This window comes from Scomber japonicus, chromosome 21 (genome assembly GCF_027409825.1).
Source record: "Scomber japonicus isolate fScoJap1 chromosome 21, fScoJap1.pri, whole genome shotgun sequence".
Lineage (NCBI taxonomy): Eukaryota > Metazoa > Chordata > Actinopteri > Scombriformes > Scombridae > Scomber > Scomber japonicus.
The window spans coordinates 18,458,641-18,480,553 of NC_070598.1; the positions used below are offsets into that span (position 1 = coordinate 18,458,641).

At 40.4% G+C, this 21,913-nt stretch overlaps 1 protein-coding gene across 1 annotated transcript in view; it reads right to left on the reverse strand.

The window, feature by feature from the left end:
- Nucleotides 1–21,913, reverse strand: part of ntng1a (netrin g1a) — a 99,498-nt gene that overhangs the window by 44,560 nt on the left and 33,025 nt on the right. Inside the window, exon 2 of the mRNA XM_053342390.1 lies at nucleotides 15,748–16,391. Coding sequence (XP_053198365.1) covers nucleotides 15,748–16,391 — 644 coding nt within the window. The remainder of the gene's footprint in view (nucleotides 1–15,747; nucleotides 16,392–21,913) is intronic.

Sequence of the window (21,913 nt, forward strand, 5' to 3'; positions counted from 1 at the left end):
TCTTTGGAAAGGGGCAACTCAGCAAACAGAGACTAAGCAGTCAAAATCCATCCCTCTTTCATCCTGCTATTGGTATGTGAGAGTGGTAGGGAGAGAGGGAAGAGACAGAGATGGTTTTAAAAGAGAAGAGTCTGTGCTTGAAAAAAAAGGTAGTTTATACATGGGAGACAGTCTGGGACTTAAAAGCTAACCTTAACACTCAAACTCATATTCACCTTCTAAACACACGGGATGGATAAAATGCATTACTCAGACAGATAACCTAGAACACTGAGTATTTTTTGTTTGTTATTCTCATAACTATAGCAACGACTTCTTTTTCTTCACAAAGAACTTTTCATTTGTTAAACAGTGGTACCTTGGATACCTGTTATTCCTTCTTTTACTTTTATATCCCCATTGTACTGAGTCTGAGTGTTATAGAGTTATATGTGAACCTCAGCCTTCAAACCAAACATGGCTGTCAGACTCTCAAGTGTTTCAGACCTACTGCACCTGACATATAATAGCTGATCAAAACCATAGACTGTATATAAGAAATCAGAGATCAAAACAGAGTAAATACAGTGGAATGTGTATAACAGCTGGTTGCATTTTTTTACAAAGTGTCTGTCTTTTTTGGCAATGAGGCAGAACCCCATGTGAGATTTAGATTGCAGAATGTATTTAGAGAAGCACCCCCCCCCCCCCCAAAAAAAAAAAAAAAAAATCAGACACTTCTATATTTCCAATTCACTCGAAAATAATTTAGAAACAACTGAATATGTAATTTGTACGATGTGTGGTGCTTTCTCTGAAGAAAATGAAATGCCTGTTTTCTCTCAAGATTAAGTTCATTAACTGTGCTGTTTACGCCTTGGGTTAGGTAAGATTAACTCCATTTCTATTCTGTATCTTACAGAACCAAGTGCAATGCATAATACCACTTTAAAGATTAGAGAGGGACACAAATCATAAATAAATGCAATATATGAATGGGTTGGGTATAAAAAATATTGTGGTCTGGAATGCAAATCTAAACTTGGAGTCATGTGATATCATTTGTATGATATCACAACCTGGACAGTGAAAAAACAAAACTACAAGTGCCTGAATAAAAAGTCAGACACTCTCAGCCCCATCAAATGTTTATGTAACCCACATGGTTAGAAAGCCATTCAATTCATTTGCAGTGTATGTTACCATGCCGCGCCACTAGGCGGCGCATCAGCCCCTTACTCATTACCAAGTGCACAGAGTTCACTCTTTCTTTCTGACCTGAGACACTGAGCAGAGAGCCACGGTACTACCAAGCTGATGAGCTTCAGAATAAACGTGGTTCTGAGAATTCATGAGAGGAAGATGTGCTGTGAAAAGAAAGATGCAGAAAGTCGTAAAGGAGAAAGAAATCAAGCCTGGTGTTGAGAAGTGACACTGGGAAGAAAAGCTCCGGTAAGCATGGTGGCTAAATGCTAGAGGCTAAGCCTTGTGGTCGGCTTGTAATATATATTGTGTTGAAAATACTTGTTAAGTCCTTACTATAAAACCAGTCGGATCTACGGGGACGTTTCCCAATGTTTGAAACTACTTTGGTGCTGTGTGCATCACTGTAAAGAGTAAAAAGTACATTTAAAAAGATCGCTAATTTGAATGCTAACGCTAACCGCGAGTGGCGCTAAAGCTAAGCTAACAGATATCAGTATTTCTTTGATGTCAATGTGAGTGCTAGAGGTATGGTAAAGCTAATATGCTGATACTATGATTAAAAGAGAGTGATAGAGACAATATGGTGATCATTTGAGTTGATGAAATGTCAGATTTGGGCATTTAATTGTTGTTTATGGTAATTGTGATGAGTTAGTGTTTTATTACATTTTGGTTGTTTAAAATGTTGATGTTGGGTTTAAAAAAGTAATGTAATACTGTTATTTACATTTAAAAACTGTTTAAAAAGAAGAGTTATGGTTAAAAGATAAATATTGATTGGAAACATGTGAATAATTTAAGTTCATGATTAATAAGTGTCATGGTGAAAAAATGCTTAATGCACTGTAAATGTGTACTGGGTCATTTACACTGATTGTGAATTATATATCCTGTATCTGAGTATATTTAGGATGATTTTCAGAACGAGAAGAGAAAGTGAATTGATACTGGTGATTGAATAGAGAGTAATATTAGTGTTTTCTGCACTTCATGTGTAGATTGTTTTTTTTTTCTGTGTGGATAAGGAACAAGATTTCCGAGCCTTGAAAGTTCGGTAGCGAGCCAGAAGGACATCGACAGGGACAGAGAGGTGCACAGCGTGGCCAGCTGTGGGATCCGCTTTAACCTGGACATTCGCTTACTTTCTCACAGATAAGGAACAAAACACAAAATCTACCCGGGTAGTAAAAAAACTGAACTGAACACACTGAACACTTACACACTGGACAATAAAACAAAGGGGTATTTTGTTTTATTTTATTTATTCTTTTTTTTTTTCAAGTTGTAAGGAACATTTATTTTTTGGTTGAAATTTATTTTAGAAAAGTACCAAATACAATATATTAAATTACAAAATATAAATATCAAAAAGTACCAAATAAAATATATTAAATTAAATATAAATAACAAAAAGTACCAAATAAAATATATTAAATTACAAAATATAAATATCAAAAAGTACAAAATATTATCGGCGTGACATGCTGCTCTCTTTTTTGAACATAATTTCTCCTCTTTTTATAACAATTATTTATTATTATTTAATCTAATTTTCAAACATTATTAACATAACATTATATAGACATTATATCTCACAACATGCTAAACTGTTTCTTGGAACTAGCAAACTACGTACAGCGACGTAACTTCTAGAAAACTGGGTTTACAAACCCTTCTTCCTGGGATTCTTCCACCAACAGGGTTCCCGGAAGGGGAGTGTACTGGACCTGGGATTCCAGAATCTCCTGTTCCTCCAACAGGGTTCCCGGAAGGGGAGTGTCCTGGACCTGGGTTTCAGTAGTCTCCCCCTCGTCCGCTGCTCCTTGTCCAGGTGGAAGGGGAGTGTCCTGGACCTGGGTTTCAGTACTCCCCTCCTCCTCCGCTGCTCCTTGTCCGGATGGAAGGGGAGTGTCCTGGACTTGGGTTTCAGTACTCTCCTCCTTCTTCTCCGCTGCTCCTTGTCTGGGTGGAAGGACCAAGAGCAGGTCCTGGACCTGGATTTCAAGAATCTTCTCCTCCGCTGGAGTTTCCTGAACCTTGGTTTCTGGAAACATATTAACTCTCGCAGTTTTAGGAGGGGATCCAAATGTGTGTTGTCTTCCTTTTCTCTTCTGGTACATGTATATTGAATCCTTTTTGGACATGTAATACATAGCAATGGGACTTTTCAACTTTTCCAGTTTTACAAAACAATTGGATGATGACATTTTTTCATACTTCCTTTTGTTGGGTGAAGGAATATTGGGCTCCGTTGAGAAATTCAATTTCTTTCTTGACCTGAAAGACTCAGAAGTAGGAAAGTCTGGGGGCTCATCCTCTGAGGACTCATCCTGTGTAGAGCTGTCCTCAGGTGCGTTAATCTCTACAACCCTCTTTTTTCTTTGCATCCACATCAGCTTCTCAGTCGATGACAATGACAAGCTCGAGTCTGGTCCATCATCAAGAACGGGTTCCTCCTCCTCTGAACTGGTATCAGACATTTCAGTAGATGCCCTATCCGATAAGAAGGACATTTCATCATGTTCTTCATCTTCCATGTCTTGGAAGGACTTTTCAGCGGCATCCTTCAGTGCCTTCATCCTCAGTTTCCTCGTGCTGTATGCCTGTTCTGTGTCTGGGAGAGCCACATAAAACCTTTCGGCCGTAGTGGGGTCATGGCACATGGCCTCGGCCACCTGCTTCCTCTCTGTCTCTGAGAGATGATGCTTTGCTTGTGTAGAAACGCTGCTTCTGATTTGGTTGAAGGTAATGGGACCGTTCATGCCCGCATCCAGCCAGGCACTGTTGAGGAATTGGGAAGGCCTCCCGATCTGCCTGCCCATCGTCGTGTGGAAGACGTACTGGATGTCTTTACCATCAGTGCAGCATTTCCCGCTGGCAACCCATCTCACCCAGTTGTACTCTGTGGTGTTCATTACACGGTGGCATGGCCGAACGACCCCATTGTTTTGTGTTCATCCACAATAATCCTATGCTTCTTTCCACCAGCCCAGTTGTCTGCAAGGTTGACTTGACTCAGAGTCATGTTTGTGAGCATGATGGACCGGTGTCCCGTCAGGATGGTCAAGTAGCCCATTAAGTAGCCCATCAGCTTACAATGATCCTCGCCCAGGTTTCCATCACCAGGTAATGTGTTAAGCAACTCTGGAATTTTCTTCTTGGCTGCTTTCATGAATGCCACCTCCTGGCTAGTTCGCCAAGTTGTATGTAGCGCCCTTAGTCTGGATTGACAAACCACTAATTGCACTTACGATCTCTAGGTTCGTAAGAGTTGGACTCCTGAATCAATCAAAGGAGAGAGCATGAACGTTGACCGTTTATTGTTTCACAATAACCATCAGGTTTCTTTAGTGAATTAAAATAACAAAAAAGGGCTCTTTCTTAGAAAAAAATAAAATAAAATAAAATAAAATACCCCTTTGTTTTATTGTCCAGTGTGTTCAGTTCAGTTTTTTTTACTACCCGGGTAGATTTTGTGTTTTGTTCCCTACCTGTGTACAAAGTACAGTCCATCAATGGGGACGGTCCCATCCGAACTCTTCATAGAGACTTACTCCTCCCTTGTGGTGACCTCTCTGAAACGGAGGAAACTGAACCAGCCAACCCTACGGTCCATCGACCCAGAACTAGACAGACTCATCCACAACTCTTGGAGGAAACCTCAGATTCTGAGGATGACGTGTCCATCTACCCTGCTCAGTCCTCTGTTGCTCCTGAGCAAAGATTCACTCAGGTGTATGAAATACCAAGAAAGCAGCAACACAATGTAAACCCAGAAGAGGACAGTGCACAACTGGATGTGGCACATGGAAATGAACTGGATATGACAAATGAACCGGATATGGAAAATGAAATGGATATGACAAATGAACCAAATGTGACTAACTTACCGGATGTGACAGATGAAAAGGATGAGACAAATGGAACTGATGAGGAAAATCCTGCAGATGGAGAAACTGTGGAAGTTCTTCAGGATGCTGAGCCACAGCACACTTAAGCACCTGAGACATCCCACAAAGAGACTGAAAATGAGATTGCAACAGATGGAGACACAACTGACCCCACTCGGAGGTCAGAAAGGTCACGACAACCCCCTGACCATTTTCACTACATCCAGTTAGGAAAACCTTTAATGTCCTTTGCACAGAGTATTTTACAGAGTTTTAACCAAGCTGTAGACACTATTGGCAACTATGACAATCCCGATGCAAAGAGAGACCAGCTCATGAAGGGACTCATGCAGATTCAAGAGGGGAGGGTGTAACCCACATGGTTAGAAAGCCATTCAATTCATTTGCAGTGTATGTTACCATGCCGTGCCACGAGGTGGCGCATCAGCCCCTTACTCATTACCAAGTGCACAGAGTTCACTCTTTCTTTCTGACCTGAGACACTGAGCAGAGAGCCACGGTACTACCAAGCTGATGAGCTTCAGAATAAACGTGGTTCTGAGAATTCATGAGAGGAAGATGTGCTGTGAAAAGAAAGATGCAGAAAGTCGTAAAGGAGAAAGAAATCAAGCCTGGTGTTGAGAAGTGACACTGGGAAGAAAAGCTCCGGTAAGCATGGTGGCTAAATGCTAGAGGCTAAGCCTTGTGGTCGGCTTGTAATATATATTGTGTTGAAAATACTTGTTAAGTCCTTACTATAAAACCAGTCGGATCTACGGGGACGTTTCCCAATGTTTGAAACTACTTTGGTGCTGTGTGTATCATTGTAAAGAGTAAAAAGTACATTTAAAAAGATCGCTAATTTGAATGCTAACGCTAATCGCGAGTGGCGCTAAAGCTAAGCTAACAGATGTCAGTATTTCTTTGATGTCAATGTGAGTGCTAGAGGTATGGTAAAGCTAATATGCTGATACTATGATTAAAAGAGAGTGATAGATCTATAAGGCCAATTTCCCCACCCTGTTACATAAGTTAGCAAACAATATACAATTTTGGAAAACACTCCCCATTTCTCTGCTGGGCAGAGTGAATGCGATTAAGATGATTTTTCTACCTCAGCTACTTTATCTTTTTCAAAACCTACCTATCTACCTCGCCAAATCCTTTTTCATTAAATTGGACTCAATCATCCTCCCCTTTGTATGGAATTACAAGTCTCATAGAATAAAAAAGGACCATCTTTGTAAACACAAAACCAATGGGGGGTTGGCACTGCCTAATTTTATTTCATATTACTGGGCCTCTGGGATACGCTCTATGGTTTACTGGTTAGATGACAATCCAATACCCTATGATGGGCTAGAGATGGAACGAGAAGACTGTCTGCCTTATTCTATTAGAGCTGTTGTACTATCTCCCATCCCAGTCAATAGAGCTTGTTTTAAATATAACCCTGTAATTAATGCTTTAATTAAGATTTGGAAACAACTAAGGAATCATCTCAAACTGAAGGCAGTTTCTTTTCTGCTACCTACAACTGCAAACCCCTCTTTCACTCCCTCAGCTCTAGATGAGGCCTTTTCCACCTGGAAGCGATTGGGGATCTGTGTTGTTGGTAATTTATACATAGAGGGGACTTTTGCCTCTTTCCAGCAACTCCAAGAAAGGTTTAATTACCGAGGAATCAGTTTTTCAGATATCTTCAGATTAGGAATTATGTCAGAACACACCTCCCTAATTTCGAGAAGGCAAACCCAGACAAAATGGAGAGTTGATTTAATCTGTTCCCCAATCCACGCTACATAATCTCGCATCTATAAGAGATACTACAAAACATGTGCCTTCCCAAGATGGACAGGATAAAAGAGGAATGGGAAAGAGAGCTCGGAGCCCTGATACCTCCCAATGTGTGGGAGGAGAGTTTAGAGCACATCCATGAATGTTCTATAAACGCCCGACACTGTTTGATTCAATTTAAAATATTGCACAGACTACATTACTCCAAAACGAAGCTGCATAAAATATTTCCTGAAGTCTCTCCATTGTGTGAGAAATGTGAGTCCATGGAGGCTACCCTATCTCATAGTTTCGCTCTCTGTCCCAAACTTCAAAACTATTGGCACGAAATATTTGATTTCTTTTCGATGATTTTGGGAACTCAACTAGGCCCAGATCTTATTTTAATAATTCTGGGAACATCTGAGGGGCTAAGGAAGCTAAATAGTGCACAACAGCACCTTCTGGCATATGGCCTTATAACAGCTAAAAAACTGATCCTACTTAACTGGAAGAAGAGGGAGGTCCCCTCATTTAAGTTGACTGATTTGACAGACACCTTACATTTGGAATTCGATTTATTTTGAAAGACAAGTTGGGGGACTTTGATAAAATCTGGCAACCCTTGGTCTCATCTTGAAAGAGGATCTGACTGAGTTTTTAGCTGGATGCACTCCTAAGGGGGGTTAGGGATGGGGGGGGGGGGGGGGTGTTGGGAGGGGTTATTTATTTGTCTATTTATTTTATTATTTATTTTTTATTATTATTATTATTATTTTTTTTTTTGTCTTTTGTCCTGTCCTTTTTGTTTCATCTGCTTGTTGATGCAGGGCTCTGTTTGTTTACTTGCTAATCATTTTTGTCATTAGTCTTTTTTGTCAGGGATTATTTTTTTTCACCTTCTGTAAAAAAAAAACAAGGAAACGTAACTGTCTACTGTTAATTTCTCTGTTATGTGATTGGTTTCCCAATAAACATATTTGAAACAAAAGAGAGTGATAGAGACAATATGGTGATCATTTGAGTTGATGAAATGTCAGATTTGGGCATTTAATTGTTGTTTATGGTAATTGTGATGAGTTAGTGTTTTATTACATTTTGGTTGTTTTAAAATGTTGATGTTGGGTTTAAAAAAGTAATGTAATACTGTTATTTACATTTAAAAACTGTTTAAAAAGAAGTGTTGGTTAAAAAGATAAATATTGATTGGAAACATGTTTAAAAATATAAATAGTGACTGAAGAGTATAAATAAGATACTTTAAGTGAATAATTTAAGTTCATGATTAATAAGTGTCATGGTGAAAAAATGCTTAATGCACTGTAAATGTGTACTGGGTCATTTACACTGATTGTGAATTATATATCCTGTATCTGAGTATATTTAGGATGATTTTCAGAACGAGAAGAGAAAGTGAATTGATACTGGTGATTGAATAGAGAGTAATATTAGTGTTTTCTGCACTCTATGTAGATAGTTTTTTTTTTTTCTGTGTGGACAAGGAACAAGATTTCCGAGCCTTGGAGGTTCGGTGGCGAGCCAGAAGGACATCGACAGGGACAGAGAGGTGCACAGCGTGGCCAGCTGTGGGATCCGCTTTAACCTGGACATTCACTTACTTTCTCACAGATAAGGAACAAAACACAAAATCTACCCGGGTAGTAAAAAAACTGAACTGAACACACTGGACAATAAAACAAAGGGGTATTTTATTTTATTTTTTTCTAAGAAAGAGCTCTATTTTTGTTATTTTAATTCACTAAAGAAACCTGATGGTTATTGTGAAACAATAAATGGTCAACGTTCATGCTCTCTCCTTTGATTGATTCAGGAGTCCAACTCTTACGAACCTAGAGATCGTAGGTGCAATTAGTGGTTTGTCAATCCAGACTAAGGGCGCTACAGTTATATTATGCTAAATATAGATATGACCCTAATGAGTTATATAATGCTTAAATTTGTAAAAATGGGTAAAATGTCCCTGCTGCTGCATTTACCATTATATGAAAATCAAGACAAATGTGGCCCCTGTCCCTAATTAAAGCTAATTAAGCTTGTCAACTAATGCTTGATTGACAGGAGAAACATCACCATCTAGAATATTTTTATCCTGACATCCAACATCATGTCCATCCCGTTTTGTCCACTGCCATAGAGGACACAGGTGTGACAGCGCTGGTCCGATGTTGCCAGCAGCCGTATGCAGATGACTCTGCACGGGCAGCTGTGGCATCTAGAAAAGCAGCGCACTACGCTCCACTGCTGCCAAACTGATGCACCTCACATTCTGTCTCCTCCGCCTCCTATGCCCTATCAAATCCACCCTCTCCTCATGCTCTTTTTATTTTATTTTTTTTTTATTTTAACCTTCACGGTTCACATGTGTAATGCTTGGGGAGGTTTCTGCAGCTGGGAATATCCAATTAATTGGATGGGGGGAGGTGGGGTTGAGGTGGGTGGGGGGGGGGCAGATTCTATATTAAATACAGTCCTTACAAAGAAACACACCCACTACAACTGGCTTTGAGTAAATAACTGTAAGTGGTAAATGCTAAACACAAACCCAGCAAATTTTCTGCATAAACAAGTGTTTTAAAAAGTGTGAGGTCAAAGCAGGAGCTGCATGAGAACAAGGCCGGTTAAAAACTGTGCAAGGACAGATAGAGCTAATACATCATATCAGGATTTACTGTAGGCAAGGATATTTCTTTCTTTCGCCAGCTTGTCCCTACTTCTCTGCAGCTATGGTTTGGTCCAATAAAACTTTGAGATGCTCTGTTGTCCAAACACTATTACTTATGCATACGTTTCAAAGATATGATAGCCTTATCACGCAGGCACTACCGGAGCACAGGAACAGGGTGAGTGAAAAGTTTCTGCCTTGGCTGATAAAAATTTCTTTTGAGCTCAACCTGGCAGAGTCAAGCAGGGAGGGCGTCAGCTAGAGATGAACTGAGGAAAGAGGATCAAAGACAGAGGTGTAAAAAAAAAAAAGGCCTGGACAGAAGTCAGGAGAGACAGGTGACGTAGGTGTTGATGGGGAGGAGGACAAAAAAGACAAAGGGAGAGATAGCGAGAAAGAAACAAAAGGCTCATTGAGTTCTATCAGTTCTGTGAGGCAGATGTGAGAAAAGTTAAAGTGTTATATTGAGCTAAAAGAAGGTTTCTGCCAGCTCAAAAGCTGAACACTCGCTCACTGATGCCTCCAATGTGGACTTCAGAGTTCATTCAGTTGTTTCTGCACATATTAATAATAGAATAGAATATTAGAATATTAATAATAGAAACGGGTAAACATGCTGCTCAAGCTCCACCAGTGAAGCAAACTTTACAATCTTCAAACAAAGGCATGAGAACTCTTGACCGAGTGATGACATTTCAGTTGCAAACCAGAGGTCAGCAGTTAATAAACCATCTTTGCAGGTGGACACACAAGTGTAGGAAGGCAGAGCTTCAAACTGAGCTGACTCACAAAAAAACCCCAGCTGATATAAATAAAATAAATGTTCACTAAGCACTTTGAAGTGAGAGGGAGGATAAACAAGAACAAGTAGGGGAATAAGGCAAGCGTAGGTCAAAGGACAGACTGAGGCAAGAGAACAATTTAATTTCACTTCATGGATTTGTTGCCTGAGCGATCCATTCACTAAAAAAACGACACAGTGATTAGGACTGCAATATATACTATACCGTATGAAGCTATTGCCTACATAAATATGATGAAAAATCAATTATGTTTCAGTATGTGCTAATAGGCAGTGGTAGACTCTCTACAAGTACAATTTTATGGTGTTTTACTCCTGCTCCACTACTTTTCAAGGGAACATTTTATTTCATTATATTTGTATTTATTAGTATTAACAATTTGCTATAAATAAATGTCTTAATTAATTATATATTTATCATATGGGCTTTTTTCTGCAGACTAAGTATCTTTACTAAGTAGGTAGTAAAAGTATTTACTGTTCTTCTGCACTTTTACTTTATATTTATATTGAATTGTAAATGCTTTTATTTTTGCATCATGGTATTGCCACTAAAGTGAAGGATGTGAGCACCTCCTCCTCCACTGCTGTACTGCTTTACTGCACAAACTGCACATTACTTTGGGGCAAAAGGGCACAAACCAATGGCATCAACATGTGAATACACATATGTATCTTTGCCATGACCTGGTCAACAGAGCAGCAATAAACATAAACAACACAAACACACAAATAAAACTGTCACACACTACAAACGAGTGAACACAGTACCCATAACAATAAAAAAGTGACAGGATGATAAATAGGAGGGCAGAATAAACTGATGCACTGATCACAACTGCTTTACACTTCTGCCCTTTAAGTGGCAACCACAACACTATCTTCTTGTATTTCCTCTTTGATGAGTCACCCCTGGACCTGCAGATAAATGCAAATGAAATATAGACACAGCAAATAATTTTGAGTTATAGCCTCTCTGACTCTTCAAATACTTTACTGAACTCATTTGTGCTGGACTAACAAAAGGCTGTGGGTCATTTGATTACAGCCACATGTTAGTTTAATACCAACATGTGGCGTGGATGTTAACAGATGGCGCAAGTTAACTGGACCAATCTCTTGGCCTGTCCCACACACATGGCATGCTCCCACACAATGACTATTACAGACTGCTGATTCCAAAAAAAAAAGGCTGAAATGCAGCCCAAGGTACATAAATGCCTGTAGTGGCATTGAGGGAGAGAGAGAGAGAGAGAGAAAGTAAGAGAGAGAGAAACTAAGGAGGGTAGACAAGTGGAATGACTTATTCAAGGGGGAAGTGGGCAGGAAGAAACATAAAATTAGCACAAACAGATTTTCTGTCGACTTCAGGCAGGCCTAAAAGCAAGCCAAGCAGTGTGGAGGGAGGAGGAGGGGGAGGGAGAGAGGGAGAAGAAAAAAAGCAGATTGACTTCTTGTTTGTTCCTCCCTTAGGGGAGATCCGATAGAGCCATCACTCACCAAATTGCTGATCTGTAGTTGAAACAGCTGTATCCAAAGCACACATGCATGCACTGAAGTACGTGGCAATATGACCCGTGCACTGTGGGAGAGATGAACTATGCAATCCCTTACAGACTGCCCCCAATGATCACTTATCTTTATCATATGTTCGAATATTAGAGCAAGTGTGGACATGACCCAAAAATAATGGAGAGTAGCAGTGCTTTTGTAATGATAATTCATCTACAATTTTAGCATAATGTGCTACATTGCACTTAATACTGTTGTGTTTTTATTGCACAACATACAGTGAATCTAGCCCAGTATTCTATGAAATATGATCTTACCCCATTATTTTCTACACTGCTGTTTCTATGTATAGACTTTGTGAATTCTAACAACATTAGCACTGAATGGAAAATTGTCCTATACTGACATTATTGTGTGGTGATAGATTTGAGTCAATCAAACATGCAATGTGCCAAAAAACTAATACACATTACTTTAAGTGACTTGTGAATGTTTGGTCTGATATGTTTGCATTTTGTTGGCAGAGGCAATGTGCACTGCACAGCAATAGGATTACAGATGTATTTCATACCAGATATAGCCTATATGCTGGATGAGATTTTATCCAGATAGTGATAATCCATATGATTTCACATGTTAGGTGAATTTCATTCTTACTTCCACATGTGGAAGTGTTTATAATGAGAAGGACTGATTAGAAGTCAGTGTAAACTGAGAGTGCTCCCCACTGACTAACAAGTCAGTGGGGAGAGTTAAAATGCAGCAATATCCTACGATGCAGGGGTTCATTTTCAGTGTGGGCTTTACAGTCGTTGAACAAGACTTGCTTTCCGTGAGGCTGAAGGGAATCTAGACCAGACCGCTGCATCTAATAACCAGTTCACCCCTTCAAGTGAATTACCTGTCTACCCCGCAGTCAAAGTGACTGTGAACCCTTGAGGTCTTTTCTGACCTTCCCTGATAATGCCCCGCAGCATATATATGCTTTGGAAATTGAATCACAACTCCCACAGGCAAAACGGTAAATTGGTGAAACAAACTTTCCCTTTCCTTATCTTCTGTTTTGCTTTACACAAACAGACTAGAAACAAGCTGGAAATGTAGTTCCTGATATGGGGCTTGCATTATTATTTAGCCCTGACAGCAGGAGAAAAGTTTGGACCTAATAGCACAAGTGAAAATGTGGTGACTAACTGGGAGCCTACCTCAGAGTCCATAGAGCCAATAAAGGGATTGACCTGTTAGATTTTGGAAATTAAACACCAAAACAGTGCTTTGATTTAAATAGTTTTTAAAAAGCACCAAAATATCCTTTCTACAGTTCTTACTGTGGGTATGTGGTTGGTGTTTATATCTGGAGTGGTGGTACAGGGATGGAGTGGGGTTGGGTCCTCGTATATAATTCAAGGCAGGGATCCAGAGCCCCTTTGGAGACAAGTCTTCTCTGCACAGGAGAAATAGAGCGAGACAGGGAGGGGGGGGGGTACAGAGCCCGAAAGAGCGAAACAGAGAGCTAGAAAGAGATCCTTTACTAGCCTGAATCTTCTCCAGCTTTAATTACACTGTATTGATCACAGGCGGGAGGGAGGACGAGGTGGGGGGTGGAGGGGGAAGGAGGGGTTGCGCAAAGGGGAGACACAGTTGGCGAAATTGCAGGCTGTAGTTACTGTAAAGCATGTAAAAAAAAAAAGAGGCAAAGCAATTACGCCAAAGTCATACAGTAGATAATTAGAAAATCCTCCCAACTCTCCATGCTTTCTGTCTCCACACACCCATTTAGTACAACTGACACAATAAAACAGTGAGGGTGTCAAATTCATTTACGTCACTGGGCAATATGCATTGTTCACATCTATCTCACAGTTACATGCTTGGTTTGATTTGAAATTCTTTGCATTGATTTTTCTCTCCCCAGTGCCTTCAGTCCGGCTCTTCCTTGTAATCAGCCATAATAGAATGGTCATGCATGACACTTCTGGCTTCCCTGTAACAACTTCAGCTACATGTCACAGATGCAAAGAGATCTACTTCTGCAAAGTTGTGCCTCTTGCCTTCTTTCTCTATCCTTTCTAGGTTGACCTACTTTGGCAAAGAGCTTAGGTTTCTTTCTTTGTTTCTCACACTGTTGTGGCAAGGCCAGAAAAATCAGCAAGCTCTCCTACAGTATTTTCCTCCACTCCCCACCCAACCTCCCCACTCTTGATCCACACGGATGGCAGCCGAGTCCAGCACAGTGAAATATGCCAGATTCAACCTCACTGCCCCTGCAAAATCGCTCCCGCCGAGTCCCACAGAACTGTATTCCGGGGGTTAAGAAGCTTATGTCTCGTATACGACGCATGGAGAAAGGGGCTGAGCAGTGATTCGCCATGGGAGGGGAAAAAGGAGAGTGAAGCCTCTCTCTGTGTAGACTGTATCTCATTATGGCTGAACTGTGTGTTACCTTTGGTAAACCGTTGGGAACATTTCTCAGGCGAGCGTCACTCTAAAAGCAGCGGGCTAGTAAACGATCGCGGCCCGACGGTGGCGCACAGCCATTGCTCAAATCTACAGCCCCACAGGGATGTATGAGTTCGGCCATGATTAGTCAGATAGAATAAATAATCTGCGCTTATGACAGCCCTCTTCATTTCAGAGGATGTTGAATGGATGCCCCATCCAACTCTTTTGTGTTAGTAAATTCCCTCCAGTTAGTTTTGCTGAATGACCTTCTCAATCATGAGAAAAGTCAAAAATTCAATTTCTGAATGAGGCATTCATTATCATAGCCCCTATGCTCAAGGGTACCTGCCCATTTACAGTGCAATGAGCAATGCATAGTATAGCTGTACTCTATTTTAATGGCATATTAAGGAAATCAACAAATTAGAGATTCATTAAATTAGCTTGAAGGCATTTGACATTATTAGTGTAAATAATGTCACAGCAGCAAATGTATTATTGCAATCTAACTGTGTATTAGTCAGTGTAGCACGCGGATGCAAACGATTCAGTTCCTTTTAATTGTTGGCATTATTATCTTAAATTGTTATCTGATTGTGACCCTAACATTCAGCTCAGGAAACTTTGATTCATGTTTTTCACACATCCACAATGGTGTCAGCCAACGACACAACTGATGTTTCTATTTGTAGTCGTCTTCCCGAGTCTATCTTCAGGCCGAGCCACACTGTGACACAGCTACTGTTGTGAGCCACAGTCTGGCAGTCTGACTTCAACACTTCTACCCATATCCTCGAATTGTTGTGACGTTCCGCTGCTCCGCACTTCTGTACTGCGAGCCTCTCATGTGTGAAGAGCAAAACAAGAGTAATTAAATCTTCATTCCTCCAACCCTACAACCATATTCACATCTGTTAAATTGAAAAACCACACAGTGTAAAACAGATCCACTTAAGTCTATGCCCCAGTGACTCTTGTAGTAGCGTCAAGAAGCTTTTGTCAGCCTTTCTGCTAACAGTATAATGGCGTCTTGTTTTCATGTTATATGACCCTCTGTGGATTCCATAAATCAAACACTAATTACAACGTTCAGTGACCTGACAGCTGAAATGCTACCTCTAATGTCTTCCATAGGCTAACAGACAGACAGCTGAGTGAATTTGGCGTCCAGAATACAGAAGAGTGCTTCAGCAAGCCGTAAACAGCTTGGTTAATTAAGACATGCTGATGACCGGGGAACTCTGCACATCGTTATAGATCTCCTGCCTAATTGGAAAGAATGGTAACGGTAAACGCATTTTTCTTCACTATTGGGTAGCTGTTCTGTGGTTGACTGTACTGTTGCAATGCCACAGAGAAACCACATAAGTTCTGGTCCACAGGAGTATTATTACAACATCAATTCTGAGAGTTAGTCCATAGGAATGAGCATGTGTGCAAAAGAATTCATGTCTTACCTGCCCTGAACTTTGATGTCTGAAATGGCGTAGAAGTATCTGGACAGGTTGTTCTCGTCCACCATCGTAGCTCCTGTGGCAGGCCGGAGCAGCCGGACTCTCAGGTCTGTGATGGTGAAGAAGTCCCTCAGGTTCTTGGTGGTGTCCAGTTGACCGTAAAGGGAAGCCATGTTGTGGAGTCGGGGCCCAGCAAAGAGCGCAAAGCGGTCCTTGATCTCAAAGCGCACCGTTTTGTCATACTTCCACACATAACCTCGTGAGTAGTCCTCAGTGCAGATGATGTCCAGCAGGGTATGTTGGCTCAGGTCCTGCACCGTCTTGGGCTCCATGGTGAAGGCGTCCAGGCAGTCAGTGGCATAGAACTGGTAGGGCTGCCAGGTTCGTCCATAGTCCAGGGACTTCTCTAGGACCATCTGCTCGGGCCGGCCTGACTCGAAGGTGAGGACGATGTCGTCTGTCAGCTCGATGGTCTTGTTCCAAGATAGCGTGATGTTAACCAGGAGGGCTTTGGGGTACTTTTTCCAGGATGTGGACTGCCAGAAGGTTGTGGGGTTACGGCCCTCGATGTCGAACATGAGCTCTGGAGGGTGGGCGAGCTCCTCAGTGCTGGCGTCACATTCATTATTACACATGTATGGGTTTTCCTACACAGAGAAAGCAGAGAAAACAAAGAGAAGGTAAGGTTGTTAGCCGTCGTGAGATATGACAAAAAAGAACATTTTCTGAGTTGATTAAATTTTACTCAGATGAATCAATGTAAGCATGCCATTATATCTCTCATATACCACCATTATTGGCAGTAATGTATGGATTTGTCAAGCCTCAAGTTTCTCATGAAACAGGCTGAATTTATATATCGTGAGCCTGCCTTAACTTTTCTTCAACACTAATTTTTGCATTGTTACACGATTTAACTATAATTATCTTAATTTCCGGACTGGAAATGATATTTAATCTCGCCTGCTCATGCATGTTGGTAATCTTTATGTGTAAAATGGTCATGAGGAATACACCTCATAAACAACAGATTGGATAAGATGAATATTGTGCTAAAAGGAAGCAAATAATTGTCTCTTTTGGTGTATTTTTGCACAGGGAGCTCATTGGATCTTTATATTGATATTATTCCATATGAAATGCCAATTTGATTCACTGACACTGAATATATTCATTCTCATTCACTCTCACTCCATCTAAATCTTTACCATTTAATCACATCCATCATAGCTTAATTCATACAGGGCTAAATGGATGCCTATGAGTATGATTTGTGGATTTAGAGTTTCTTCACAAGCTTTAAATTCATAAAGCCCCTTGTTTGAAAGAGGTCTTCCCAAAAACATTTGTCCGATATACCACAAATCATTACCAGACCATGTTCTCTCCTTGCTCCCTGGAGGCTCGATCTAGCTGTCAGAGGGAGCAGGCACTCCTCCAGCAGGACCTTTCAAGTGCTACAAGCTCCAATTTATCAGGACAAGATAATCCACTATTTGATTAGGTGGGAGATGTCACCCTCTGTGTGTGCGTATGGGTGTGTGTGTGTGTGGGAGTAAGTGTGGCGATGTGTTGAGGAAACATGGATGGAAGAGCAGACCTCTGATGTAAGACAGTCTAATGAAGCAATGAAGCAGAGATCGAGTAAGTTAGAGGGAGAAACAGCTCCATTCGACTAATAAGCTTTGCAAGTTTTTTCTCGTCCTCCAAGGCAAGGTGACAATGAAACAGGGCTCTGTCAGGCCTTCTGACTGTTGGAGGGCCCCATTAATATCCTGTCTGGACCATCCCCTACAGGCTTCTTTCAGCACTGGACAGCGTTTGCTGCGAGGAGATGGAAGGAGGAAGAAGGCAGGCTGGCAGTGGAAAATTCCACTTGGGTTTTAGTATATCATCTCATGGTGGGAGGTTAGGTGTGCCATTAACTGCAGCATCTGGTGCACTGTGTACCCATAGACAGATGTGTAATAACTCATACGCGACAGTTATGCCTGGTTAGGGGGTGTGGACAGTCTCTAAAAAACACACTTGGCATGCAGGGTTGCTGGCAGTGTAGTGGCTTGTTGGAAATGTGTATTGGAACTGGAACTATTGAGGTTGATGTAAAATGGTTACAGTTGGAAGGAGAGAGAAAAACAAATGCTTTAATTATAATCACAAAATAAAAAATAACTATAATAATAGAATACAGTATTTACACTGTACCATACTAACTAAACTACAGCAGTAGCATTTGGCCATCAGCACTTTCTCTTTAATCGTGGTGCCCTTGAAATTGGAAATTCTATTAAATGTTGTTGAAGACTTTTATATTTTGATTAAATCCTCACTTCATCAGTATTTCAGTCAGAATTATTACATTTTCTACTTAACCCTCACCCTCATTAAAGTCACCTTAGGACTGAACGTTTTGCTTCATTTTCAATTATAAAAGGTACTTTTACACTCCTTATAAGTGTAAATACCTGAAGAAATACCCCAGTCTTCTATTCAAATCCTTATTTAAATCGGAGGACAGAAGTGTCTTAAGCTAGATCTACATTTAGTATCAACAGTAATAGCACTAAAAATGCAGTAGTATGGTGCCTGTGATTGTTTTATTTCTATTATATGATATATAAATAAAATTAATATTAATCCGCTGATTTTATATATACCATTGGACAGGTTTGTCTTTAAGAATTCTTCATATTTTATGTCATAAGGTTCAGTATGTACAATGTCATTCTGCAAAATAACTAGAAACCATAATTGAAAGATAAATGTGGTCAAGAAAAAAGTATTTTGCTCTGAATTGTGGAGTGTAAATATATCATAGCAGAAAATGAAATGAGTATAAACACATTACAGTCCAAATCTTTTTGCATTTGGGACTCCACTAGTCCACGCAGTAGTATTCCAGTGTGAGTTTGATCCAGACTGCCAAATGCCAAAAACTCTGCTACAGTAAAGCCTCTACTGCACCTCTGAACTGAAGACAGTAAGCAAAACGGTCTTAGAGTGTCTTACTGTAAGTGACTGTATCATGTCTGAGGTCAAACTTTTTCTTCTTTTCTGTCTAAGTCAGGAGGATCCAATGATCAGCTATTACTGTAACACCCACACCCACACACACACCAACACACACACACACACAAACTACCATCCTCACCAGCACCATCTCTGTAATCAGACAAAGATGTATCCCTATCGATCCTTGCGGCCAAGCAGCTGAAAATCTGCTGCGTGTAGCACCTGGCAAACCTCGGCCAGTCGTCCTCGTGCCCACCCCCGACCATACCCCCCGAACACACAGGTTAAAAACCTTTCATTACTGTCTCCTCCGCTTCTCGCCTCGCGACAAAATACTGCCTTTATGAAGATCAATAACCTCACCGGTCAGCCCGGAGAAGAGAAAGGACATAAAATGCTGAGTATAAGGCCTTGTGAAAATCAATGGCAGATTTCAGTGTTTTACTGTAGGGCACCACTGAGGTCTCTGTTAGCCGATTAATGGTTTGGCACACATTAAAATAATTGACAGCAGCCGGCATGGCAACGCAGCATTTCTGTAATTACAAAAGATGTTTCTATTAATCCCAGTGTGATGATAAGTGGCCAAGATGGAGGACAGCCATCATAGATTACAAAGCCAGCGTCGAGGTTGCCGGAGCGGAAAGGTCACGCTAAATTGGCGCTAATAGAGATGCCGTCGACCTACCCAAAACACACCGGCTTAATCCGATTACTAGCATTGTGATGTAGTGAGACGGTGGGAGTGTGTGGGTACAGGTGGATTGTTGTATAGCAGCGTGTACGTGTTGGTTGTGGGCGGATGTAGTGTGTGTTTCACAAATTATCAGGAGGCTGCTCTAAATTCCTTTGGCGTTGTCCCCATTACTGTCAAACTGTTTAGGCTAATTTTACCAACCAACTAGAGGAATAAAAATCAACAATGCAGCAATGTCGAGGATAATAAATTAGACTAATTCCATTCAGCTGCACTTCACAGACCAGCGTTATTTTTAGTGTTTAGGTCATGGGGAAATGTTTTTCTCCTGCTTTGCCAGCCGAGGCTTTTAAACACGTTACAGAGCAATTTGCCTGATGCACTCACGGAGGTAAAACAACACTTCATATCACTTGTCTGGAGCAATTTACCTCGCAAAGATTTCTAAATGAAGGTGCAATTTCAGTTTGGAGATCTTGTGCTGTGCCACTGCAACAGTTAAATGAACAATGATCAATCTGTCGTCTAAAACAATTAGAAGAGGGGAAAAGCTGACAAACTTCATCTTCTGAAAAATTCTTCTTAATTTTATGCAAATGCTCACCTTTTTTTAATGATTCATCACTTGACTTGAATATTCCTGGCAAAAAATACAGGACTGCATATCACAGGTGTTTTCTCATTGTAGAAAAGGAGTGTTTTGTCTTACAAGTTTCAACCTTTACCCAAACAAAGAACATTAAGAGCAAACTTTTAATTGAAAAAGTGCTCTGACAAAGGGGGTACGGAATATTTAAAGCTGTTTTCCTCACCGGCTGAGGTCACAGTTGGGATCCATTAAGAGTAAATATGGGCATATATATACAAAAGAGCTGTAGAGCAGATAAGTTAGTGAGGATTTGACCGTGTCCAGTTTTAAAATAAGATATGAGCGTGGTGTCTGACAGCCTTGGCCCAGCTACACCGTAACCACTGATGGAGGATGGGACTTGGGGGAATATAAATTTACCAAACTGCTGACAAGCCATCTAGATAGATGGGCCCCCACCAATCAAATCAATCCGTTTGTGTGACAGATGTCTTGGACTTGTAACCCAGATAGCAAATTGAATCTATCCTCCATCAATTCCTCCCTGTGCCCTTTCCTCTCCTCTCTTTCTTGCTCCTCTTTACTTTTCCAATAACACTTTTAATTATGAAAGTAATCAGCATTCACACTGCTTTAAACAGTCATTTCATCTTCTTTTTGACTTCAAAACTTTTTTTTAGAGCAAAAAATGTCATTCTCAGAGGATTGACAAGAGTCATGTGATATTTGTTTAGTTATTTCACAGCTGCTGTATTTATTAGCTGTTTGTTATCACTGAACAGAGCTAACCTTGCAGAAAATGCTGCGTCAGGACTGTATGGTGCATTTCAGATAAAAGATTCAGACAGTCACAGCTCTTAAATCAATACAGACCCTTTTCACAGTTTGACCACTCTCTAACTTTTTCTAACTTTTTAAATCTGTAAAAAATGAAACACGAAGCAAACAAATTTGTTTCAATGTTATCCAAGTACAGCCTTCCCTGCAGTGTTTCCAGCTTTCATGTAATAGGTGTGACAATCACACTTTGAGCTTCAGTGCCTCTCACACAGGGAAATGGGAAGAAAATGCAATGTTCTTTATTATTACCGGTAGAATACAACAGCTCTGTGCATATCCTGGATCAAACACAGTGTTCATACTGTTTTCAAGAAAAAAAAGTCATGATTAATGAGCTTCTACCGCCACCTCTGACTCTCTGTAGTCCCCTACAGTAACTGTTGCTCTGACACCGACACTGCTGACTACTGCACTGATCGTCATCTGCAAAAAATATGGAAAGGAAGCTAAACAAGCTCCTGAGTACAATGATAACATTATTAGATTGGCTAACAGAATAAATAATAATTTGCTTTTTTAGAAATGATTAGAAAATGTATCTAAATCGAATTATATGATATTACATTCCATGTTACGGATGCATTACTTTACTTCACAAAGATGCCGTATCTCGTATGAGATCATCATACGAAATTATATCATAATAAAATATCTCATAATACCATATGATTGTTGGTTTAAAGGTAATAATAACATCCATCCACCAATTCATCCATTTATCCATTCTCTGTTCTGTCCAAGGTCACAGAGGACTGGAGTCTTTCCCAGCATGCACTGGACAAAATGCACAATCCATCCTGGACAGGTCAGCTGTCTCTTACAGGGCTAACCATAATACACCATCATATCAAAATTGATTTGACAATAAATGTTACTTATCAGTCAGTAAAAAAAATGCTACATGCAGCACATTTAAAGTTCAGCTCCAGTTTGGCATAAATCCATAAATCAAGCTAATGTAAAACTACTGTAAAATCTATACTGAAATGATATTACAACTTTGTACGTGTGTGGCCGTTTCATTGCATCAA